This window comes from Rhipicephalus sanguineus, chromosome 4 (genome assembly GCF_013339695.2).
Source record: "Rhipicephalus sanguineus isolate Rsan-2018 chromosome 4, BIME_Rsan_1.4, whole genome shotgun sequence".
Taxonomy (NCBI): Eukaryota; Metazoa; Arthropoda; class Arachnida; order Ixodida; family Ixodidae; genus Rhipicephalus; species Rhipicephalus sanguineus.
Window position 1 is genome coordinate 55,108,446 of NC_051179.1, and position 24,004 is coordinate 55,132,449.

General features: G+C 45.1%; 1 protein-coding gene across 1 annotated transcript; it reads right to left on the minus strand.

Moving 5' to 3' along the window:
* Positions 1–882: 882 nt before the first annotated feature.
* On the minus strand, positions 883–24,004 carry LOC119390020 (ubiquitin-conjugating enzyme E2 L3). Its single transcript, XM_037657527.2, has 4 exons — positions 23,875–24,004; positions 20,848–20,943; positions 12,523–12,709; positions 883–2,215 (listed from the first exon to the last, which is right to left on the minus strand). Exons 1-4 carry the CDS (start codon positions 23,899–23,901, stop codon positions 2,061–2,063), a joined length of 465 nt encoding a protein of 154 aa, XP_037513455.1. The 5' UTR covers positions 23,902–24,004; the 3' UTR covers positions 883–2,060.

Consider the following 24,004-nt stretch of genomic DNA (forward strand, 5'->3'; position numbering starts at 1 on the left):
GTGGTTTAAAGGCCCACCCATTATAAAGCGCTCAGGCATAATTGATCAACCAGAGCATCAACAAAGTGTATAGCTGCGTAGGTGCACACGTCTTGCAGACACCTAGTGGGTACTTCGCCAATTCGCAAAAGAATTATGGCGTAGTGGACACTTGGCAATGTACCTCCAGTAGGCATTCTACGATAGTTTAAAACGGTCAATGTTATGCGCACACACGTTTTCCTTGTGCTGCGGTTGAGTTTTGCACCGAGAAGCGAAGTGTGATGATGTATTACGTTATCGCATTCCACTTTTGAAGGCGAAGCTCAGTGACGTCATCTTGCACGCATTTCAAAATGGAACAGAGGCGGTCCGTTCTATCAAGCCGCATGCGATTGGTCAATGTGCGTCTTGAAGTTCGTCATGACTCACATTGACCAAATGCGTGTGGCTCGATAGAACGGACAGTCTCCGTTCCATTTTGGATAACGAACAAGATCACGCCACAGGTGTCCACCAAATTTTTATTTCCGCAACACATGTGTTGACCTCATCTACAGCGCTGCCTGTCATGGCCTCCCAAATAAATGCACAGACACCACCCCTTAAGGTCGATGTTGTGTACAAGGCCCCATGAAATATTTGAATGACGAAACTGCGCATTAACATCGGAATAATGCGTCAGAGGTTACAGTGGGCAAATCTTTTTTGCCTTTTGACACGAGTGAAGACCACATTGTGGCCCTACAACACCTTGACAACAGTGAGGTTGATCATTACGACGGAAAGGATGTACAGAAAGCACAAATTTAGTTTTAAGCTTTCAGATACCATAATATTTTAGCTGCTCCCACATGATGACAATGGGCAGTAGCTGAAGAATGCAAACAGAGACAACTGTGATAAAACAAATCAATCAAGATTTATTTGTGATTCTCATACTCCGCACTATCGCACAATTATATAAACAAAAAAAAAGTAAGCTCAGAGTAATCATAAACGCCACGTGAAATACAAGAAAGGTCTAAATTATCACAACATACAGTAATAAAAAAAAAAAAGAACTGAGCCACCTACTACATGAAAATGTCCTTATAAGGGGGGTGGGGGCTAGGTAACACTAAGTGTTTGGGCGGTGTCGTAGATTAAGGAAACACAGGCTAAAGTTTTTTCTTTCTATCGGTGTTCTCCCTGTTACGTTCCGACACACTGCTAACCGTGCCATTGTGCATGTGTTTGTTTCCATGGGTTTTAAGGCGAACCGTGCGCTGCACCACGAGCCAGCTACGTGCTCGGGTATCACAAAAGGCAAGCACCGCATCAGTGAACGTGTTAACGTTTTCTCCCACCTCTCGGGTGCGAATGCAGCACGAACGGCGTGACGAGATTGACAACAAAGAGCACACAGACAGAATCCAACAACAATTTTCTTTGGCCTCCCCAAAAGAAATGAATGCCAGAAAGCGCCTAGACGTGCGCACCTTTCGCGTACAACACTGTTCGGAAGAAAGGTAGAATCGAGCGATGACCAATGTCTGCTGTCTCGCGCAAGAAAGAAAAAAAGAAGAAAAACTTAAAACAATACCGTGAACAAATAATCACCCTCTCGATGCGTCCTACAGCACTGTTTAACAAGAAACGCGTGAAACAGCAAGAGTGGCAAGCTAGCGCTAAAGCATAACATCATAGCAAACTTGCTGCTGCACGGAGCAAGAAGCGAAAGAACATCGATGCTAAAATGGGCAGCATCCTACCGCGCACTAGTAAGTATGACATCTCGGGAAACAAGGGGAAAAACCCACATTTCATACAGCGTCGCAGCCGGTAAAAATAAAAAAAGCCACACTAGAGTGGCCCACTTTTTTTGAAAACAAGCATTCGCACACTTTCCTCGTGTAGGCACGCATACAAAGAAAAAAAAAAAAAGGACTTTCAGAGAGAGAAGAAAACAAGTACACCTGAAATGAAGGCGGGCTCAAGAATTTGAAAGACCCATGCTTTTTTCTTCTGCTTCTGCCTTCCCTTTCACTTTTGTTGCCCGTGAGCAGCACGTCCCGAGTGGCGGCTAGGCAGCTAGGAGCTTAGTCGGGCGGCCGCTTCTCGGAGTGCTTCTTGGTGAATTCCTCGGCATTTTTCAGGAACTTCTTCCGGTCTTTGCTGTACTCCTCGGCAAGGTCGGCACGCAGTGGGTGCTCTGGCTCTGGGTCGTTGACTAGTGCAATCAGGGCTTGGATAACTGCACAGAAGAATGCAAACAAGCATGTGGTGCTTAGTTGAATTGTTGGAACAGTTGGTGTGGTAGTACCGCCAAGATTACAGTCAAGCTCGACTATATTGAACTCTAGTAAATTGAATTATCCTTTATATCGAATTATTTCTGAACACGACAATGCTTTATCGCCAATGCGCAGGGATATCTATGGCTACACTGAACAAAAAATAGGCGGAACATTTTATATATTGAATATCAGGCAGCATGAAATACCTCAAATTGGCTTTTCCTCACGGAAGTAGGCTTTGCCACAGCTATATGGAAGAGTGAGGTGAGATTAGGAGGGCACTGCATGGAGCAAGTAGAAACTACCGCTTGCCATCATGCGATTCTGCATCGTCACACGTGGTTGTGCATGGACGACACATAACCATGAATTTACTGCCCCTAAAGTAAAACAGAGCATGTCAGCTGTGGCCAAACTAAACAAAACTGCATGCCAGCACGCTTTATCAGCAGACAGCAATAGTGTGTTGGCACATCTGGCTGACCCATCCTGATATTCCAATGCTTGCCTTATCGCTGGCTCGAGCAAGGCCGTGCTGCTACCATCACTGCTTGTCAGGGGCACTTTCAATGCTTTATGCATTTGTTTTTCTACACCTCTGAAGAAACCTTCAGAGGCATGCGCGTTCTGCATTGCCAAGAATGCCACCACTTTTGCCCCTGACGAGCAGTGATGGTAGCAGCACGGCTTCACTCAAGCCGGCAATAAGGCGAGCATCAGCATATCGGGATGGGTCAGCCGGATATGCGGACACACTCTTGCTACCTGCAGCGCATCTGCTGATAGAGCGTGCTGGCATGCAGTTTTGCCTAGTTTGGCCACAGCTCACGTGCTCTGTTTTACTTTTGGGGCACCTGTACGTCCTTACCTTTTAAAATGGGCAATACAAGTGAACCATACAATATCGAGCAGCAGCATGCTGCACATGAACTGTGTTCTACAGTGCATGCCATTAATAACAATATCTGGGGCTTAACATCCCAAAACCACGACATGATTACGAAGGACGCCGTAGTGGAGGGCTGCGGAAATTTCGACCACCTGGTGTTCTTTAACGTGCAGCTAAATCTAAGTACATGGGCCTCAAACATTTTCGCCCCCATCGAAAATGCAGCCGCTGCGGCCGGGATTCGATCCTGCGACCTCAGGGTTAGCAGTCGAGCGCCATAACCACTAGACCACCGTGGCGGGCTGCATGCTGTTACCAGGAGACACAGACAGAACTGGTCACAGAAGAACAGAGACCTTGCTTTTTGGAGGTGCCAGTTGCAAATTGGTTGTTAAATGAGGGGATGCCTAAAGTTTGCGATGCACGTGATTTTTTAGTAGGGAAGAACACCGCATATCTCTCATTCCAGCGATGAGGAAAATACAAAACCAGTGAGCATCATCTTCACAGAATAACACTAACGTTTATTGCTGCCACCTTATCGCCATGAAGAACGATATACGCTGTCCTCCCAAGAAATATTGGGACAAGCTCTCGAAAAAAGAAAACAAGTAGTTCAGTAAAAGGTTGTTAATTCGGATTCCACAGGACTGGAAGGAACATCTGCATTGACCCAATGCCAAAATTATTGAAATTTTCAAGGAAACAAACGTTTACTGCATCAATGTACTTTCTTTTCCTTGATGAATGCTTGAATCCGGTACTTATTTTGCATAACAGCAGTGTAAAAGCTGCAATTTTTGTCCTTCGCGACTGCGTTCACACTGTGGCCGTGGCTTAAGACCCCTGTGTCTTAACCAGAAACATGCTCTGCACCACTTTCTTATTATGTACCACCAACACCACCACGCGCATGTGGCAATAACTATTTTGCCAGCAAAATGGTAGTCAACTGATCATTCATCCTTCACGATGTAGTAAGTGAGTTTTACGCCAGCATGTGGACTGTGGCTGAAGCTCTTCCTCTTTAACAGCGTTCCACCATGTTTGAGTTTTGTGACACTGCGTGCGTGTTGCATCAAGTAAAAACGAAGCTATGGAGGGCTGCATCCGGTGTGGACAAAACCGTAGTCACTAATGGTGCTATTACAGCATCCACGCAGTTCTGAAGGCATGTGCATGACCTAAACTCGGAGTCTAAATGAAGCTGCTAAGCACTGCATCTGCTGCAGAAGAAACCGGTCTCACTAATGCACAATCATGGATGGAGACTATACAGTTCTGAAGGCACAAAGCAAAAGCGAAGCTGCTGCTTGTCAATCAGCAGCCAATGTGGATGATACATGGGCTTTCACCCAGTTGACATCCAAGCAATCATAGCTATGTACGCCGGGTAAAAACGAAAATAAAAGTAGTTTGTCAAAGCTGCTAAAGCCTTCGTCACCAAAGACGCGATTCACGATTGTGTATGGCGACCATGCCTTTATTAATTGCAAAGATGAAAAGACATCCATCGTGTGCTCTGAGGATTGTTCGACTTGACCAGGTTGCTGAAAAATAAGACCGAATTAATGAGAGTTTGACGCCATTAAACAATGCCTATGCCTGCTGGGACCAGAGAACACGTCCGAATTATCCGATTTTCCTCATTAACAAGGACCAAATTAACAAGATTTTACTGTATTAAAATTTGATAAACACTAAAATAGGTAGCTCATTCTTAACTATCGAAAAGAGTAGAGCTGTGTGAATAGCAAAGTTTTGGATGCGAAGCGAATTCGAATATTAAATTTTAAGTGCGAGGCGAATAGATTATTTTTCGAATACTTCTAAGGAAAATTACAGAAAAAAATGTTGCAGAGGATCCCTAAGTATATTCTTATGAGATAGGAACATGAAAGCCTTTCTTTTGGCTAAGTTGGTGAAGCCCTCGAGGGGTGCAGTAAAGCGGTCTTCCCGAGTTGTCTCAAAGAATAAGGCAATGCAGAGGGCGAATAGTGTTTATATTATTTGGTAAAACCAAAGTAGCGTCGACAACTCTTCACACGTCCTCGACGCTAAGCCTACAATGTCAGCATCGGACTCACTGCAGCTATGTTTTGCAAAAATCACTATGCATGCTGCTGCAATACTGCCTTCACAGAAATTAAAAGCCAACAGATATGGCAGACAAGGGCGTGCGCCCTTCGAGTCGAGACTTCGTGATCTACTGCACTGATTTCCCTCTCCTACTTCGCTGCAGCTGTTAGTGCCGGCAACAGTTCCGGTGGGAGAGGTCACTTGTTTCCTGCACATGGCTTTTGCGGGCGCTGGATGAGTGCACGCTTTCCCAAACCTGGCGAAGTAATGCTTTCACATTAAAATACAGTGCAAAACGTGTCCAAGGAAAGAGATCTTCAGCTGCAAGTCTACCAGGAAGTTTCTACGGGCAGATAATGATAAAATATCCCGATCTTGACGGCAAGCCTGCAGGCATTCTCAAGCAGCTGCGTGTAGACCCAGCTCGCCAAGGTAATAACCTTGAATTGGCACGCGAGCGAGGGGTATCCAGAAGTGACCTTAAAACAAAACTGGATCACTGAAGGATAAGAACTGCCAGCAGAATAAATTTCCCTTTCTATGAGGATGCATGGTGCTTGCCCTTTTTGTCTTCTGATCGTCGACATATGGGCATCCCATAGTCCTAAAAAATCTTGTAACATTATGTGAATATGCATTTTAGAACGCTCGAAAATTGGGTGTGCGGCACATTCGATGCTGCGCTTTGCCCTTCTAAATGCTGCACTCTTTCTAGACAGTGCAGAGTGATTGAGCTACCTTGTCTAGAAGAGTGGCAAGGTGCGGTGACGGCCGTTAACCTTTTGATAGGTTGATGCTCCTTGTGGTACCTGGTATAACCATGTAGCCACCGCTGCGGAGGTAAAAAAAAAAAGGATGGTCTTATTTTTAAGTCTGGTGGTCCCATGCAGTTAATTTCCGACCAGGTGGCTGCCCTCCTGAGTGACTATGTACTTCGTTCTGCTGAGCATGCATTTATTTTACCAATAGGTACCTGGCGGCAGCCAATCTCTGCCTCCCACAGCAGCAGCGGATGCTCAACTATTTCATCAAGGCTGTGATAGGTTAACGTGCATCCAGGAGCCTTTACAGAACCCTATGGGACCATCTTCGAGATGAGTACCTGTAAACAACTGAGCACCAGGCCGGTGTACTCCTCTACCCCTTAGAAAAAAAACGGTGGATTTCCGGTTGGCACTGGGAATCTAACCTGGCACCTACCGCATTGGAAGAGGACGCTCAACCGTGCAGCCACCGCTGCAGTATACCAGTCTGCATTGCCATTGTCAACAGCCCGAACCGTATGGCAAAGACAACAAAGCCAGAACGCTTCATGTCTATTTGCATTTATCACCACATGTGACTGTGTTCGTCGCGGGCCTTCAGAAACGCATTGTCACCATCCGCTATCACATTGCTGGCGCAAAATTGCCGGCAGAGTTTTCGTTGCACTTTAACTTTCACAGTGATGCATCCCTTCTCTCGTTCGTCCTCTGAGCGTAGTTTTGAGCGCAAGCGGAACTCATCCGCAACTGCAACTGAAGTGGCACTCACGCAATGTGAGCGCAGCATCTAGCGGCCGCTGTTGCAGGTTTGTCAAGCGGCCGATCACAAGACAAAGCTTGCTGCACTATGACACCTGGCTGTGCAGTTGTTGTGGAGCTGCTGATTCGTGATTATGTAATGTACATGTATTTTGAACAACTTATATCCAATTTAATGCACATAACGAACGGCACGGACGCTAGGCTGATTTGGTCACATTTGATGCATCATAACTTGTTAGCAACCAAAGTAATGCAGCGTTTCTTTAGTAGATGACGCCCTTGACCTCGATCAGAGGGATTTTAAAAAATGAAATTAAAAATGGCCTTTCTGAGAAAACTACTTTCAAACTCCAGCGTTTTTGGTAGATCACTTACGTTTCAGCCCAATTATTGAGTGAAATGGAGTGTGATAAAACCACGAAAATTATTTTAGAAGGGAGCGCAAGTACCAAAGTTAATACAGTAAAAGCTTGTTAATTTGACTCGTTAATTCGGAAAATCGGTTAATTCGAACACGTCACAAGGTCTATCCAAATAGGTCGCGAAGCTTCGGGCGAAAAGCGGTTCAGATCCTATTGTCAGCGACATCAGCATGGGGAGTTATGGGAGTAGTGATTGAAGCGCGACTAGGTGTGGTGGGAACAAACACTAATAACAAAAAACCTAATTTCATTCAACAACAAAATAATATTTATATTTTATGACCGAGATTTATTTCAGAATAACATTTATTTAGATCCAGTGTACAAAGAATTCATGAAAATGTATATGCATTATCAAAAATCTTCTTATTAGCGCCCTCTAAAGAATGACACATGCCATTGCTCTGCGACGCAGTCCTTGTAGTGTTCGGAAAGGCGCGCGTAAAGTTCGTCCTGCGGCGACACACCCCCTCAGGTGTGCTGGTGTTTCGCACTTGCATGCGTGCTGTGAATTATTGTGGTGAGAATTTGATTTTTGTGTGCGCGAAGTTGCAATGTGCGTTTCATAATTGGTGAACGTGTTGGCTACGGTGTTCAACGGACAACGGCACGAGGCGGCTAACATTTCACGCCGAACGCTTTCCTCGGTACTAGCGGAAACGATGTGGTGTTCCAAGGATGCAATAGCAACACGCGTACGCCTGGCGAGCCCTCTCTTCTAGATAAGACACCGGGGCAACGGTTCGGAGTAGTGTGCTTGCTGGATTTTCATGGATCAGTATTCCTGCTGCCCGGTTTCCTTCGTGAACATGCGGTGCCTACTATATTTCCGGTTATCGGTGAGCAGATCGCTAAGTTATCTGTCGCGCTACGATCGCTACAATTCGCATGTCTTGATACGTTACACGTAAGGTTAATTTATCGGAACAAAAGGCAAAACATAGTGCACGTAGTGTACGCACCTTTTGTACTTATGACATTTGTTGCTCATTGTGTAGGGTGTGTTAAATTGCTTTATTGTGACCATTGAATAAAACTGAAATATCATTATTTTGGCGTGACCAGGCGTCATTTCTTCTCGTTAGAACTGAAGCACGCATGCAATGCGCTCTAAGTCCCCTGCGCATGTGCGAAGCAAATAAGCAACGCTGCAAATATGAGATGTACGCTGCTGCCTACGTTATTCACGCTGTGGAAGATCACACGAACGCAGAATAAAAGCTCAGAGAATAAAGTTTCCTGGTAAAACCAAGGCGAATTCCACGACGGTACACTTAAACACGGCTGTTTATTCACGGGCCGATACTAGTTTAGCTAGCGTTGCCTTCAAGCGCACTCGCCAAGGGCTTGCCGGCTCGCTGTAGCGCGAGTCCTTAGTGATCAGGGGCCTAGGAAAAATATTTTGAGGTCAAATTTCGCGCTAGTGCCAACAAAATGACGTCACTTTTTTACCGGATATTGCGTCACATCCGCTTTATTTTTTGTTCCGCCGGAAGTGTTCCCTCCTCACACAGATGGCGCCAAGCCCCATGAGCAGCTGATGAGCAGCCATTTTCTGAACGTATGGGCTTCTATGGAAGCTTCGCTACCATTTACATTTACCTTGCACGTCATCTGGTCCCTGTAAATACACGCATAACTTTACGAGACTGGGAGCTCGTTATTTCTGACAAATTTGACCGCAAATCGGATAATTCGGCGACTTTCGGGCCGCCGGCAAGGCTTGAAAACCAAAAAAGAACAATTCGGAACAGAAGTGAAGCTCAAACACAGCATCGCCATGGACATCAATTATCGACATGGCTTGACTTGAGACTGGTTGAATGCCTTTTCTTCGCGTGTGGGTTTGGCGGTGCCACTTTGTTGCTTTGTTCCCGTTGGTGTGCTGCATCATTGAACGCCGTTTTATGGAGGAACGATTCAGTATGGCTCCTTCAGCTCGATTGCTGCTGGTGCTTTTGTCTTTTGTGCGGAGTTCTCGTGTGACCGCACGCTCTGACTGATGAGCAAATCGTCAAAGAAGTGATGCATGGCGACGAATTCGAAAACGAAGAGCCTAAGAGGAGCAGCCACACCATGAGCCACACACAAACGATTCATTGACAAACCATCGGCGTTCCAAAGAAAAGCTAACAGCGGCGTGTGGCCTGGCAACACTTTGCAGGGAACTAAACCACATGACCAGTCACATGCGCCCACAAGCGTCTTCGCGTCTTTTTGCACTGAGGCCTGTTCACCATTTCTGCATTTCACTTCGCTTGCGAACAGTGGTGTGTGCGATTTGCGACGCTGCCAAACGGACACCAAGATGCCACCGCTATGCCGGCAACAGTACAGCGCTGCTTTCAAGAGGCAAGCGATCCTCTACGTAGAGTCGGAAAGCAACGTTAAAGGGCGCAAGTTCGATGTGTCGGAAAAGTGCGTGAGGGAATGGAGAAAACAAAGGACCAAGATCTTCGTGTGCGCTGCTACACGCTGTTCCTTTTGCGGACTGAAGTCTGGACGATACCCTGCCGTTGAGGAGGTGGTTCGAGATTGGGTTCATGACCAGAGAAGCAAGAGCCTGAGTGTTTGCTACGATGATATTGAAGCAAAAGCACATACTGTCACGAAGGATATGTGCATTCCGCAAACAGAGTTCAAAGTATCCAAGAAATGGGTCAACGATGCCTGGTATGGACTGCCAACCGACATGGTCCACGCGGCGTTTTCCATGTGCGGCATCTCAGACCACCGGCACCCGTTCCGACGACGAACAGCAGCAGTGGCTCACACAATGGCAATGACCGTGAATGCGTCCTTCTCTCAAGCGACGACGAGTCGTAAGCAATGTTTCACGGGCAAATAAATGTTTCTTTGTATCACTCCCTCTTCTGAAAAACTTATTGGTGAGCTATGGCCGCAGCATGAGGCTGTGTTCGGAGTCAACTTCTTTTTCCCCTAGAAGGGGTTGCAAGTTGGGGGGTCGACTTATAATCGGAGTCGACTTATAATTGGCAATACAGTAAAACCTCGGTAATTTGTACTCGGTTAATTGGGAATCCCGGATAATTTGTATTATTTGCGCGGTCCCAAATTTTTACATGTAAATTTAACCGGATAATTGGTGCGGCTAGTCTGCGACTTCCCGGTTAATTGGCACACTTGGCCGCGACTTCCAAGATATGCAAAGGGTGTTGCGAATCTCAGAGGCTGTAACTAAAACATGCATTTTTTTTTTTTGATGTACGGATCTCGAAGGCCATGTTTTTTTTACCGGAAATACGTCGTAGACGCCATGTTTTAGCAATTGCCAGGCGGCGATGCGTGCGGTTGCGATCATGATCATCATCATCTCAACAGCGATGTTAGCCACTCTAGCGAAGTGAATGTTTTGTGGAGTCTTTGTGCCATTTGGACGTCGGCTGGCGAGCATTGTGCGATTCGGTGCGACTGCTCCATTTGTCTCCTGTCTCCGCTTGAGTGTCTTCCCTGTGAATTAGTTGATTGAGGTGTGCTTGGAAGGAAGATGCCGAAGTACAAGAGCTTGTCCCTGCACGAAAAGGTGTGCTTAATTGAAGAGGCCAGCAAGTCGACGGCGTCGAAAACGAGAAGAGGCAACCTCCGCTGAGTTTGCTGTCACCGCTGTCACTTGCCCGTTTGATGAAGAAGGGGAGACTCTCTGCGCTCGATATGAGGCTTTGCACGCGGACGAGGAGTGCACTCCAATCGGATTCTCCGAGTACGCAAATGTCGAGTGCACAGTGCAGACGTGTTACGCCGACATCGACAGCGAGATAGCTGCGAGATCGACCGATTCGGCCTCTAATGTTGACAGTGATGACGAGCCCTCCCGAGCACCCCCTTTGGCGGATGTCATCGATGCCTTGAGTGTTGTGCGCAGCTTCGTCGAGTGCAACGGCGGCGAGGCTGAGATTCTGCGCCTCATTGACAGGCTGGAAAATATGACTTTCAGTGCTGGGAACTACCGAACGCGTCAGTCACGCATGGAGGAATTTTTCTCCAAGTAGGCTGACTTGCCACAATAAAGGTGTGACTTCCGTACATCACATTTTCTGGCTGATTTCTTTGATTTCGCGTTGTTTCGGATAATTGGGAATCCTGCTTAATTGGGATATTTTTCTCGGTCCCGAGGCCTTCGAATTAACGAGGTTTTACTGTATACGGTATTTGAGTGGAATAAATATTGTGACCAAGAAGTGCACCGCTTTTCCCTAGGTGCGCTCGAGATTCCAATGTTCTGGGTCTAATGCCTAGGCCTAGAATATATTTCACGAAAATCGGGAATGGTGACCGGGACCTCGTGTTCGATCTTATCTGGACACACCCTTCTCGATTTGGCACGCGTAGGCCACATATGCGTTCAGATGCATGGACGCTCCGATTGTATCGCTAGCAATCACGGCTTCGTCCACATGAGATGCAGCACTGTGCTGCATCTCAGTTTCGTTTTGACTTTGTGTGCGTAAGCTATGTGCATGCCTTCAAAATCGTCTGGATGCTATGACTGCGCCATTGGCGTACATGGTTTCTTCCACAGTGGGTGCGGCACTCAGTAGCTTCGTCTTGACTAGGTGCAATGCGTGCGCAATGTTGCAAAACTCAAACACGGTGGAAGCTGTTGAAGAGCGTTTCACTTGTGGTTCACATGCTGACATAAAACTTGACTGCTACATCTCTAACAATCTGTTGCTGGCATATTGCTGGCAAAAAAAGAATGTCACGTGTGCATGGTGGGGTTGGTAGTGGCGGCACGTGAAAAGGGACCGGGCGGAGGTGTGCGGAGCACATTTGCGATGAATTAAGAAACGAGGGCCTTGTGCTGCATTCACATTGTGAAGGAAGTTACAGGACGATGAGGACTGTGGTTTTTACACTACTTTAAGGCAAAATAAGTACAGGATCTGTATATTCATGCAGAAAATAAAAGTGTAGTGATGTAAGAGACATTTGTCTATTGTTTTCTAGATACTCTCTACAATTTTGCATTCGGTTAATTCGGACATTTTTTCTGGTCCAGTGAAATCAAATTAACGAGGTTTTGCTGTACTCTGTTGCCATTACACAGATTTATCATAATGGGGTCTGAGGTTCTTACAGATTGCATTACTGCAGGACTGATATTGTGAGATCTTGCTGTGGAGAGATAGAAAACATGCATGAAGGAAAACAGCATTCACAAAGGACATCGAAATATTTTGCTGTGGAGAGAACCATGTTGCCACAAGCTTTTGTTATCATGGGGTTCAAATGCAACATATGGTGTTATCCAGGCAAGCTGAAGGCAGCAGGGTTGCTTGTATTCCCTGCAATCTTGCAGAGGGTAAGTGTGCAGAGTAGTTTCGTACCTTGGTCCGTCTTGGTGGCCGGCTTCCAGTTGTCGGCGCTGATGATGGGCAGGCACACCTGGCCCTTCTCGTCAATGTTGGGGTGGTAGATCTTTGTGCGAAAAGTGATTTTGGGCGGCTTGAATGGGTACTCGGCTGGGAAGTTGATCTCTATCCGAAAGGCCCCCTTGTTGTACGGGCTGTTGTCCTGCATCGCAGAATTGGTAATTTAGGTGAGTGCAACCACACTTCAGCTTACCGTAGACATTGTGACTTAGTTATTTCACAAAGCTTGTCGTACAGTGGGGAAATTTCGGCAACCCGTTCCCAAAAAGACTATAAATGTGAACAAAAATTGTGAGTGCTTGGTGTACACGTCTATTTGGCATGTACCCACTTCAAGGTCCAAATGTGCGATAACAGCTTCACCCAAAAGTCCTGTTCTGCATAAACAAAATCACATTGCAATTTTCCCATCATCATCATCATCATCCACCTAGACTTCCTTACCCTCTACTGCATTTCTCTTGGCGCTAAGGTCACTTTAACAGATCCCCACTTTTATACTAATTCTTACCAAAGGCCAGAGCATCCTCTTCTCCACATTAGTCTAACAGTCCTTGCTGCCACCTTACTGGCAATTAGCGTCAGACTTATAACTTTCTGCTGCTACCTCAGTGCTCCTTGGCATCCTTTCAACTTTTTTTTTGACAAACGACATGGTCACATCTACTACACCACACAAAAGAAGATTTAGTTACAGCTCACACTCATCACAAATGAAGACTCAGGGTCACTAGCTACGTTACGCTGAATATGTTAATTCCAGTCACAAAACCAATGTTAAGCAGCAGGATACTAGGTCGACATATTTGAAATAGAGCCTAGCTGTGAATACCATCTGCCATTTGCTCTCTTCAGCAGCAAGACAGTACTGAAATGAAATTCTTGGGTGTTACATGTCAAAACCACAATATATTATGGGACAACATAACAGCACCTCCATGTGAATTAATGCGCACATGAATTATGTAAAAGAGCGTCACTGCATTTTGCCTGAATGAAAATGTAGCCTACATAGCCAAGATCACACTCGCAATTATGAGCTCAGCAGTGTGATGCCACAGCCATCAAACTATTATGATGTGTCTGAAGACTGTCTTTAGCAGAGTGAAATTTTTTTCGCATGAGTAAATTACCCTTTCACAATACCCATATTGCCACACTTCCCGCAAGACGCTTGGTAAGCGAGAAAATGCACAAGAAAATGCAGGTGGCGATGCCACCTTAAATTTCTGCACCAATTGACATGACGCCACATATTTTGACGGTGTCTATACTAGGGCCTACGCAATTCCCAAAGGCAAAAATTAAGTACATTGACCTCTGACGGGGCCAGAGACGTACTACACCAAGTTTCAGAAAATTTCGAGACAATGTGACCGAAATATGAAAAAACACTTTGAAACCTGTGATGTTGCATGTGGTGTTTTATGCATGAAATTTATGAATGAATATTTGACCTCGATTTTCTCTTCCATTATTATGATCATGAAATCAAGGACAGCGAGTCTTCAGAGTACAATTTATCAGTCTAGACCAATTCATTGTTTCCCTTTAGTGTCTTTTTAAAGCAAGCCAGTTGCATTGTGTTCCCCTGCAACAGGAAATTGCACTTCTACATTTTCACATGCCCAACCATGGAAACAGCGAGTGTTATTGTACTCGGTTACAAGTCAAGAGCAATGCGGCTTTTCGCCGTCAAAGGACCCCACTTTAGCGAATGCTGTCGCTGCGTCAACGTGATGTCGTGGCCAAGCTTCTATGAGTGCGTCCACACCATAAAGTAGTTCCTCCGGAAGCTTTATTTTGAGCGAAGATGAAATTTTAGTACATTTTTTTTTTATTTCCCCGTTAGAATAGAACATGTGAAGGAGTTCATTGGTCAGCTGCAGTAGTAAATTGCAGTTTTCGCCCCCTGTCACTGTCACTGCTGTAATGGGAGTGTGATGCAATGTATGCCACAGACGGAGGGACAAAACGGCAGAACGCACAACACTTCACGCTCAAGACAAAACACCCGCAGAGGATGATGATCGCTTTTTATCACACACGGTATTGAAGCGCCGATCAACGGCACAAATATTCCAGTACGTGCACCAGCAGCTGTTTCTAGGAAGCGCTGAGCACTTACGCAGCAGGCGAAGCACCACCATGATCCTTCGTAACCGAACACTGCACACAACACACAAACAAGGTTTTTCGAGGAATTCAAATTGGGATAAATGAACGGCATTGAAGTCAGCTTGCGAGAACGTGATCTCATTGACGACGCTGATGGATTGTTGTGAACAGTGGAGGTGGGCATTTTGGTTGAAATCCCGTCTTCGCGGTCGGCCACAATGTCACGATGACACGACGAAAAGCTGCACTGCTCTTCAGTCGTAACCGAGTATAGTACATCCCTTAGGCAATATTAGGAAGTCTCGTCTAACAATGGTAGCCGGCATGTGAGGCCTACACATTATGAAGCAGTTTTTTTTCCAGTTCCAACACTGTCTGTTGATGGACGTTGCCGATGCCAGTATCTTATTAAATGAGAACAAATAGTTGTTGAAGTCTATTAGCTATCTTTTAAATAAAACTTTGAGGACGCTTTAACTTCGCCTTCAAGAGTAGAACGTGATAGCGTAATCGGGGCCCATGAGCATCGCCTTCTCAATTAGCCTGGCTTCTGTTCTCAGTGCATGCCTCAATCGTGCTGTAAGGAAACGAACGATTGTGCACGTAGCATTGGCCATTTGAAACTATCCTAGAATGCCTACTGCTAGTACAGTTGTTAACATGACATTCACATAGTGTTTTTTTCATGAAGCAGTTTCAAGCAATAGTGCGGCTCTGTGGTACAACACCTGCTTGCCACGCAGACGGCCTGGGTTCGATTCTCACTCGAACTGAAGTTCTTTATTATTTATTGGCATTTTTCTCGATTTTTCGCTCACAACCAATGACGTCGACGGCGCCTCCGGAATTTCTGCGAAATAAGCTTTTTAACACTACCGCATTAATAACACGAGATAAGGTAAGCTGCAAGACATGGCGACATATTACCAGCTAAGAGCTCTTAAGCAACCTAGGTCTTGTGAAGACACCCTGCGTGAAGTGTTGTGCCCTGAAACTGGGCAGCTGCTTATCAAACGCAAGCAGCTGCCCAGTTTCTTTGTGTCTATAGATGTCGGCACTCATCTATTCATAACGAACACCCTGGACGTTACATGCATGGATACATTTTGAAGTGGTATTTCCTAATTTAGCATTTTTTTCTTATTTGCAGGAAAAAACCACACAGCAGCGATGCTTTCTTTGAACACTGCTTCTCCATAACACCTTAATGAAGTGTTAATCGGTACATCTGGTGGCAAAATTCGAGAAGAAAAATAAAACACCCCCTTTTGAAAATAAACATAGACTAGTGTGACACTGGAGGTGCTGCAAGCTTCCACAACTTCAAGAAGTAATCTTCCATGACTCCTGGAAAGCCACGGGGCTGCCATTCATCAGTTATCGGAAAAAGAGGTTTTTCATCAGACTATTAAATGGCTGCTGCCACATTAGTTTAGCAGCAGTACCGCTTCACCTAGTTAGCTGCCGAGTGCCCTGCCCTTGCTTGCCATTTCTCGTTTATCAAAACGTAATAGCAAGGCGCTCGTCCACATGGCCCTCCAGTAGGCACGTAATTGCCTTGTTTACAAGCAGGTGCTTGCAAGCAGGCGATGGTGCAGTGTGTGCACAAGGCACGAGAGTAACTCAACCTTGCCTAACGATCTCACAACCGATTATTGCGAGCTGTGTACAGGGGACTATGGAATGGAGCTGTGCCTCACAGTTTTGCGTGGCGCGCTTGAAGCAGTTAGAGCAAGCCTGCCATAGATTAGTACAGTCTAAATTACACCTGTCTAGAGTGGCCAAATGGCCGACTCGGCCACATTTTCTTGCAAAAGAAATGCAATGGCACCACGCATGGTATTGTACCGCATGCTAGGTCTCTAGGCTATATATAACACAAACGTAACCTTACTGCGGTGCACACGGCTGCTCAACCGCTCTAAAGAAGAGTTGGTTCAGGCATGCACTTCGCTGAGATACTGCCAACTACAGTAAACTAGAATATACTCTAGTGACCCGACCGGCAGTCTGCGGCGCCTCTCTCAGTGGTCCTAAACACCACGAACCGCCACTAAGGTTTCTCATGGCGCAGCTATGGAGTGTGATGTACACCCGACAGCAAAAGGTTGCGGGACGTGACATTTCAGAAAAGTGTATATTCCCGCTTTGTCTGCGAACAGAGCCTCCAATCGAACGTTCAAACCTGTGGTAGTTGTTGCCACCTATACTTTTACCCGCTTGATTAGAAGAGTCATTGAATAACAGAGCAGAAATCCCCTTTTGCTGTGAAGCCTACGTCCCGTAGACTTTTGCTGTCGGGTGTACATGTTCTGTGGTGCGGCATGGCTCCTGCCACTCAGTGCGGTAGTTCACTACAGTGTGTCTGCCCGAATCTCACATATCGCATCGTTGGCGGCTACAATTCGACTACTACACATGTGTCGGTGCATTTTGTTGAATTTTCTCACACGGACTGTGGAGCAGCAGCTGTATCTTGTCAGGTATCCCACACAAAGACACGACCTCACGTTATATTCAAAACTGCGGATCAGTTTGGTTGGCATTCTATACTAACTTTCTCAACATTGATAACTGAAATTTCATCTTTGGATGACCTTTACTGATCACCTTCTTCCTCAGATATTGTTTTGTTTGTCACGAATAAATAATGGCAAGGTTATCTTCAGAAAATAAAAATATTACAATTATGGATGATAAGCATAAATTAACGGACTCATTCCTGAACTCTTCAAGTTATCTTGTTTTCATGGTTTAGTTACAAATGTCTTATTAATTAATGTCCCTGCTTGCTCAGTTCTTGGCAGCTCCAGCACTGTAATCATGCATTGTCTAATCCTTTGTTGTCCAACTCATGTAGGAGTCTTTAAAAAACGGCATTACTGACCATTTCCCCATCTTTGTGCACACTACATATCTGCTTACTACTCTTATTCTAGTTCTTACACCAAACCTGGTTTCTATAACAAATCATCCTTGGAAGCTGTATCTGTAAATGACTGGTTTGCTATTCTTGACACCAATGATTAGCAGGTAACCTTCTCGCTATTTCTAGTAAAGTTGCTAACGTATTATCACTACTAGTCTCATCCATTCATTTCTCATTTCCCTTCAGTGCGCCCATTTCTCATCTGTCGCCTTCTGGAACACATTTCTTGTACACATCAAAACAGTTAAAAGACACGAATTCAAGAAACACCTAAAAGCATAGACGTCAACAGGATTTTGTCTTAGGGAGTGCAAACCCATCTTGCATAGCGGTGTGGAAGGGTAAGCGCTGGCGTGGCTTGGGGGTGGGAGTGGGAGCAAGGGCCCCTTTCGCACTTCTGTGCCGATGCCATTGCCTAAAATAATTTATTTTGTCCGATACTAATGCATGACCCATATTCATGACTATACTTTCAGTGTCCTATCATTTATTCTAGTCTGATTTAGCCTGTTTGTTTTGTAACACTCTATATCGTTTAACACCCCTGTCATGGAAATGACCTTTCCAGTATATTTATGCCATGTGATTTATACTGTTATTTTATGCGCCATGCATATTGTCACGTGGTCGTGACGTCGACGAAGACGGCAGTCGGCGTTTGCAGAATGAAACTGTTTATTTGGCCGAACTTGTGGCCGGGAAAATGAGAACTAGAACTACAGCAATACACGCTGTACAATGATAGCAGCGAACAGGGCGTCGTCCGTCGATCAACTGACAAGCAGTCAAGCGCGTCGGCTTTTATACAGGCGCTATTGAACTTTCCAGCGGTATCGCTGGTGGCGGCGTTATCTCTCGACAAAGCTGGAACATTCTCGTGCGGCGTGCAATCTTAACAGATTGTTCCAAAACAATCGCGAAGCTTCCTACACATCACGGCGAGGCCTGCGCAGCGCGTTGCCCACAGTCTTTGTGGGTGAAGCTTACACTCATGAAATATAAGACTCGCGGCAATATGCATTTCCAAATTACACTGTGTACTTCATGTCATCTACACTGTTTATTAAGCTTCACTCTCCCACAACGCTTCCTGTATCTTTATTATTTACACATTTTATATTCCTTAATAAGTAGTACTCATGTTAAAAACCAGCTATTCTTTGTACGCGATATATATAAACTGCTAAAAAGGAGGTCTCATTCCAGTCTGACTTCAGGATCTCCTTCTGCATATTAAATCCTAGCTGTGATCTTCTTAGTAATTTTTAATCATCAGAACTAATAAAGAGGTGTCCGTTTTCATTTTCGATCTGAGCACTGTGTCCTGTACCACGAACACCTATATAATAAGCATACACCACAACTAAAATGAAATCAGGCCATAAGTGTATGCACATAATAAGCAATCACTGTGTAGCTAATGTTCCAAACAAGCGCGGTAAACATGAAAAAACACACATTCTTGGCCAAAATAAAACAGCTGAGCTGTGCAGCTAGTAAGCTGGCTGTTTGATGTTTGCAAGAACCAGGAAGCAAACACATGTGTTAGAATTAACCGCAGCTGCAACTTTGAAGGAGCCCGTGACGGCCTGACAACGCAGCCAAAGCTGCTAGGAAATGTAGCAGTGGGGCCATCTAGCGGCATCCATGTAAAAGGGACGCAGGATCCAGGCTGGTCACGCCACTAGAGTATATTCTAGTTCAATATACCGCCAGCACAGAAGCAAATTCTGCGGTGGGCTTAAACTTATTTCTTCCAGCCTGTGACTGGATTTCAAAACAACCCGCAGTTGATTACAGCCTAACAAAACATGCAAACTCCGCCCACAGCTGCCGCCACCCAATCCAAATGAAGCTGATAATCGCTGGGGTTTTGCGTAGCAAGACCACAATATGATTATGAGACATGCCGCAGTGGAGGACTTCGTATTAATTTCGATCATCCGGGGTTTTTTAACATGCACCTAAATCTAAGCACACGGGCGTTCTTTGCACTTCGCCACCACGGGTATGCAGTCACTGAGCCCGGGAATGGAACCCGTGCCGTCGAGCTTAGAAGCGTAGCCCACCCAAAGAGAATTTGCGTAGAAGTTCCATCTAATCACGTTCCCTCATTTTTGTGACGTCAAGCACATTTCCGTGCTTGAGGCAGTCTGTCTAATACCCGTGCCACACGGGCACAGAACATGGCATTTACCTCCTAATGCCTTCACATTTAGTGCCATTCGCGCGGGGCCACACGGACAAATGAAATTCGCCCAAATGCCATTCGTCACCTAATGCCATCGCCAGAACTCATTCGACTGAGAAATGCATACTCTCGACAGCACAGCTGACGAAGTGCGATATATTTAAATTATATAAAACGTCGTCCTATTCAGCTGAAAATAAAGTTTTCACGTCTTCTATTTACACTGATCACCTAAACAAGCTGGGAGACGCTGTATTTTGGATGTGACAGGCGCCATTTTCTTTTTACGCTGTGGATCTGACTAGTGTTGTCTTAGGTGGCTACGGTCGGCTGCAACATCGTGAAACAAAGCGACTAAATACAGCTTACGGCAGCGTAATACGCTTATTTCTACATTTAATTATTCTTGAAGGTATATGAAGCTTGTAAACGCATTTTATTACTACTCAACAATTGCTCACTACAGAAGATGCTACAATCGACATCAAGTCAAATGTCATTCAGTTTGGACGTGTAGCAGCTCTGCCGAAAAAAATGTAATCTGGGAACCGAATGCCTTCACTATCGAATGTCATTTTCTGTGCCCGTGTGGCACGGGTATAACCATACAGGAAGACGTTTGTGTCGCTAGATTTAGATAGAAAAGTGGAATGTCCTGCCAAACTTCGTCAGGAAATTCTGACGTCAGTACTCAGTCAGACACAACAATTTAGATAAAAATGATTAACTTTCATCATGTAATGCCCCTAGCACTTGCATTAGCAGGAAGTACCTACGCTTTGAACGCAAATTAGCTGGCCTGACACTTTTACAGGACTGAAGGGTAGGTGTACAGCAGTTGTGTAGGTGGAGCTTAGAATTTTTTTATAAAGTTGTAAATGACTGTAGGCATAAAAACAATTTCGAGCTACTGAGGTAAAATGTGAACAGTGGCAACAACTGAATGAACGCCAACTCCACCCTCGCATTTATAATGAAGATGCTGCTGATGTGCCCACACAAATAAATGAAAGGCCATCAAAAAGAGCTACGCGATACTCACAGGTACAATCAATCCCTGCCATGTGAGCATGTTTTTCTCATCCACTTGGATGTCCCGAAAGCATTTTGTTCCCGAGGTCCTGATGTCCTGAAGTTCCTGAGGACAGATAACACATGAAGGTAAGCATCAGTGAAATTATTTCCATTGTGCGTGAACTAAGGTGCTGCAGCATGCGACAAACTAAGGACGATGAAGCCTGCGTAACTTTCAATGACAACGTGAATGACAGCACCAATCATTTTCAATAGCATGAACTTTTACATGTTACTAGTTCTGCACCAACCCAATCAACATGTGAAATAAATGTACGAACACAGTGGTGTTAGTCTTCTCCGCAACTTTATTACATTGTGTCTATTTTCGGCAATTGGAATGGATTGGAAGTGTCAATTTTGAAGTGATCAATGAAGCCACAACACTAGCTACGTGGTTTCACACACCAACTCCAAGTGACTAAAAAAAAAAGATTTTACCGCCTGCAGCATATATTGTATACCCACCATCCTTATACATCTGGACGCATTCTTTTTTTTGTAATTTGGAAATTTTACAAATGCTCAGACTACACAAAAATTTTTGAGCAATTCTTTCCTTAAGAGCAGCTTTCTGGCTACCCCTAACTATTAAGCCCACAGCAATCATTCCAGCAAAGTAAGCATTTGTTGATATCGAAGCAAACATTATTTTAATTCATTTGTTCATGGCACCTCCTGACATTACCACCTTCCCCGGCATGTATGTGGACAGCAGGCATGTTGGTAGTTGTTACTGACTTAACTACTTTTCAAACTGCCGTACATAGTCCGACTTTCTAATTTCTGTCAGTTTGCTTTTGTATTGTCTTTACTGTGCTGTATGTCCCACCACTGTTGTGTGTTTACTGTATCAGTTGTTGCAGTGTTTTTCTTTGCAGCCTTACATTTGCTCCTATTTTTTCTGTTATTTCCTCATGTACAATTCATACTCCCAATTCATAATACCTTCGAGCATCACAAAGGGTAGTGAAATCTGAAGTACCCACACAAGCTCACCACAAGATTAATTCTGAGTGTATTTGACTGGGCCTAATTAAGTTTTTATTAGTAAAGATGACTTCGCTGTATTCTGAAACAGCCAAGTAGTTAACACACTTACTGAGCCACGACAACCCAAATTAATAAAAGAGTAAAAACAAAAAAAATTTGGAGGACTCCGAATTACTCTTGATCACCTAAGTTTCCTTAATGTGCACATAAAGCTAAGTACACAGGAGCTCCTGCTATTCAATCCCATTGAAATAAAATGCACTTGCCATGGCTGGAAACAAGCCCTCATCCTTGAGGTTAGCAAAGCAATTTGCAGTTTTAGAGAAGCTTGTGTCCACAACATATCTGTGCTAGACAGCACAGATTCCTCTTGAAACAATTGATCAGTGCATTGACACACATGCACTTATAAAAATGGGGCTGATATAAAGTGCGGATTGCTATAGCTTCATTCCATTCCTTCCTTATCACCCTTCTCTGGCGAGCCGACGCCAGTGACAACGCAGGCGGTACTCTACACGGCCAAACTGATAAAAGCATGGAAAAGAATATGATTAGAATGGAGCTGTTATATCTCGCCTTACTTCTGTCTCGGTACTTCCACTAAGGAGAATGAATTTTGTCAAATACGTTTACTTCCGACTGCCCACATTAAATTTCGTAGCATTCCTTTAAACTAGAAGGGTGCTTCTCAACACCGCCTTTGTAACTCGCTAATGCGACTCTATCACTAGTGAAAAAGAAGAAAGGTTCAAATTGTGCACAGCTACCGCCCCACGGACACTAACAACAACAACAACAACAACAACAACAACAACAACAACGACGACGACGACGACGACGACGACGATCCAGTGACGCAAGTACGAATGGCCAGCGCTTTCGCAATTCACGCAGCCAATGGGCAGTTCGAATAGGCGCTTATGCGGCTGCTAAACAAAACACAGCCGTGCTTTGTACGGTATCGCGCGCACAACCAAAGGGGAAGTTAAGTTACCTAAGCAGGGAGTGCTCATAATCGACCTCAGAAACGAGAAAAGCTAGCCATGCACAGCGCCGAAACTCCACTTTGAGAGCGCAGGGCGGCGACGTTTATATTTAGACCAGGCTCAACGCCCCGAAAGCGTCAGCCGCCGGTGCTTACCGGCTGCATCGCAACGCGTGGTGAAACGGCAGTAGGCGATGACTTCAATGCGAAATCCTGCGCTACTCGACTCGGGAACATCGCATTTTCTCGACGCGAAACACGCCGCGCGCTCACCTGACAGGGTGTGAATTTCGTTTAGAAAAAACAGCAGCGAATTTGCACTCGGTGAGCAGGTTGTTAGCGCGAAAATAAACACACCGATGTAAGAAGCCGAGAAAACGGAAGCGCTTTTAAGGCGTCGACGATGACAGCATTTACACGACGCGATGTTAGGAGTTGTATCTCTCCAAGTGCGGGAACAGCTAAACCGAAATTATGTATGCTAGAAACTTCAGTCCCGAGATCTAAAAGTATGAAAGCGCTCTTCGCTTGCCTATACAGCGCCTATTTGTATACAGACTGTGTACAAGGATTCTGAAAACGACAAAACTAAAGTAAGACAAGCAAACCGGCAAGTTCATAGTCCGCTGCGGCTAACTCAACCATTTCCTTTCGAGGTTTCACTCAATGACAGAGCGGGTGTTGCCGCAGTTCAAAGCTGCAAGACTTAAACGGCACATAAACCAACGAAAATATATCCCACATCACGAACAATAGGCCGGTAACAAGTGAGGACGCTGAATAAGTGAAGAGTTCTGATTCAGGAGGCGGTGCAGCTCACCGATTTGATAGCAAAGTCTAGGCCTACTTTATGAGGCGCCGCGAAGAGGAAAACGTGAAAATGAGTTCCCGTGGAAGGTGAAGGAAAAAGCGACTAATAAAAATGTAAGCACATTAAGCACAATGTCACGCCGAGCACGTTGTCGCGGCGTTACGAACGAGTTACACATAGTTAGTTAGCGAAAAATGACTCACTTTTACCAGCCGCCTAGTCGCTGCCATTTTCGAATGATCCAGAAGCCGGCGACTCGCTGCGGCGCTCGTAGGAAACACCCGTTGTGATAAATACAATAAATAGGCGTCCGTACATCAGAGCCACCTTTTC

Excerpts from the sequence above, each read along its gene's own strand:
- LOC119390020 (XM_037657527.2), bottom strand. The coding sequence starts at position 23,901 with ATGGCAGCGACTAGGCGGCTGGTAAAA. Across the intron at positions 20,944-23,874 it reads CGACTAGGCGGCTGGTAAAA|GAACTTCAGGACATCAGGAC; the intron begins GTGAGTCATTTT and ends ATCTGTCCTCAG. Across the intron at positions 2,216-12,522 it reads GGCCACCAAGACGGACCAAG|TTATCCAAGCCCTGATTGCA; the intron begins GTACGAAACTAC and ends TCTTCTGTGCAG.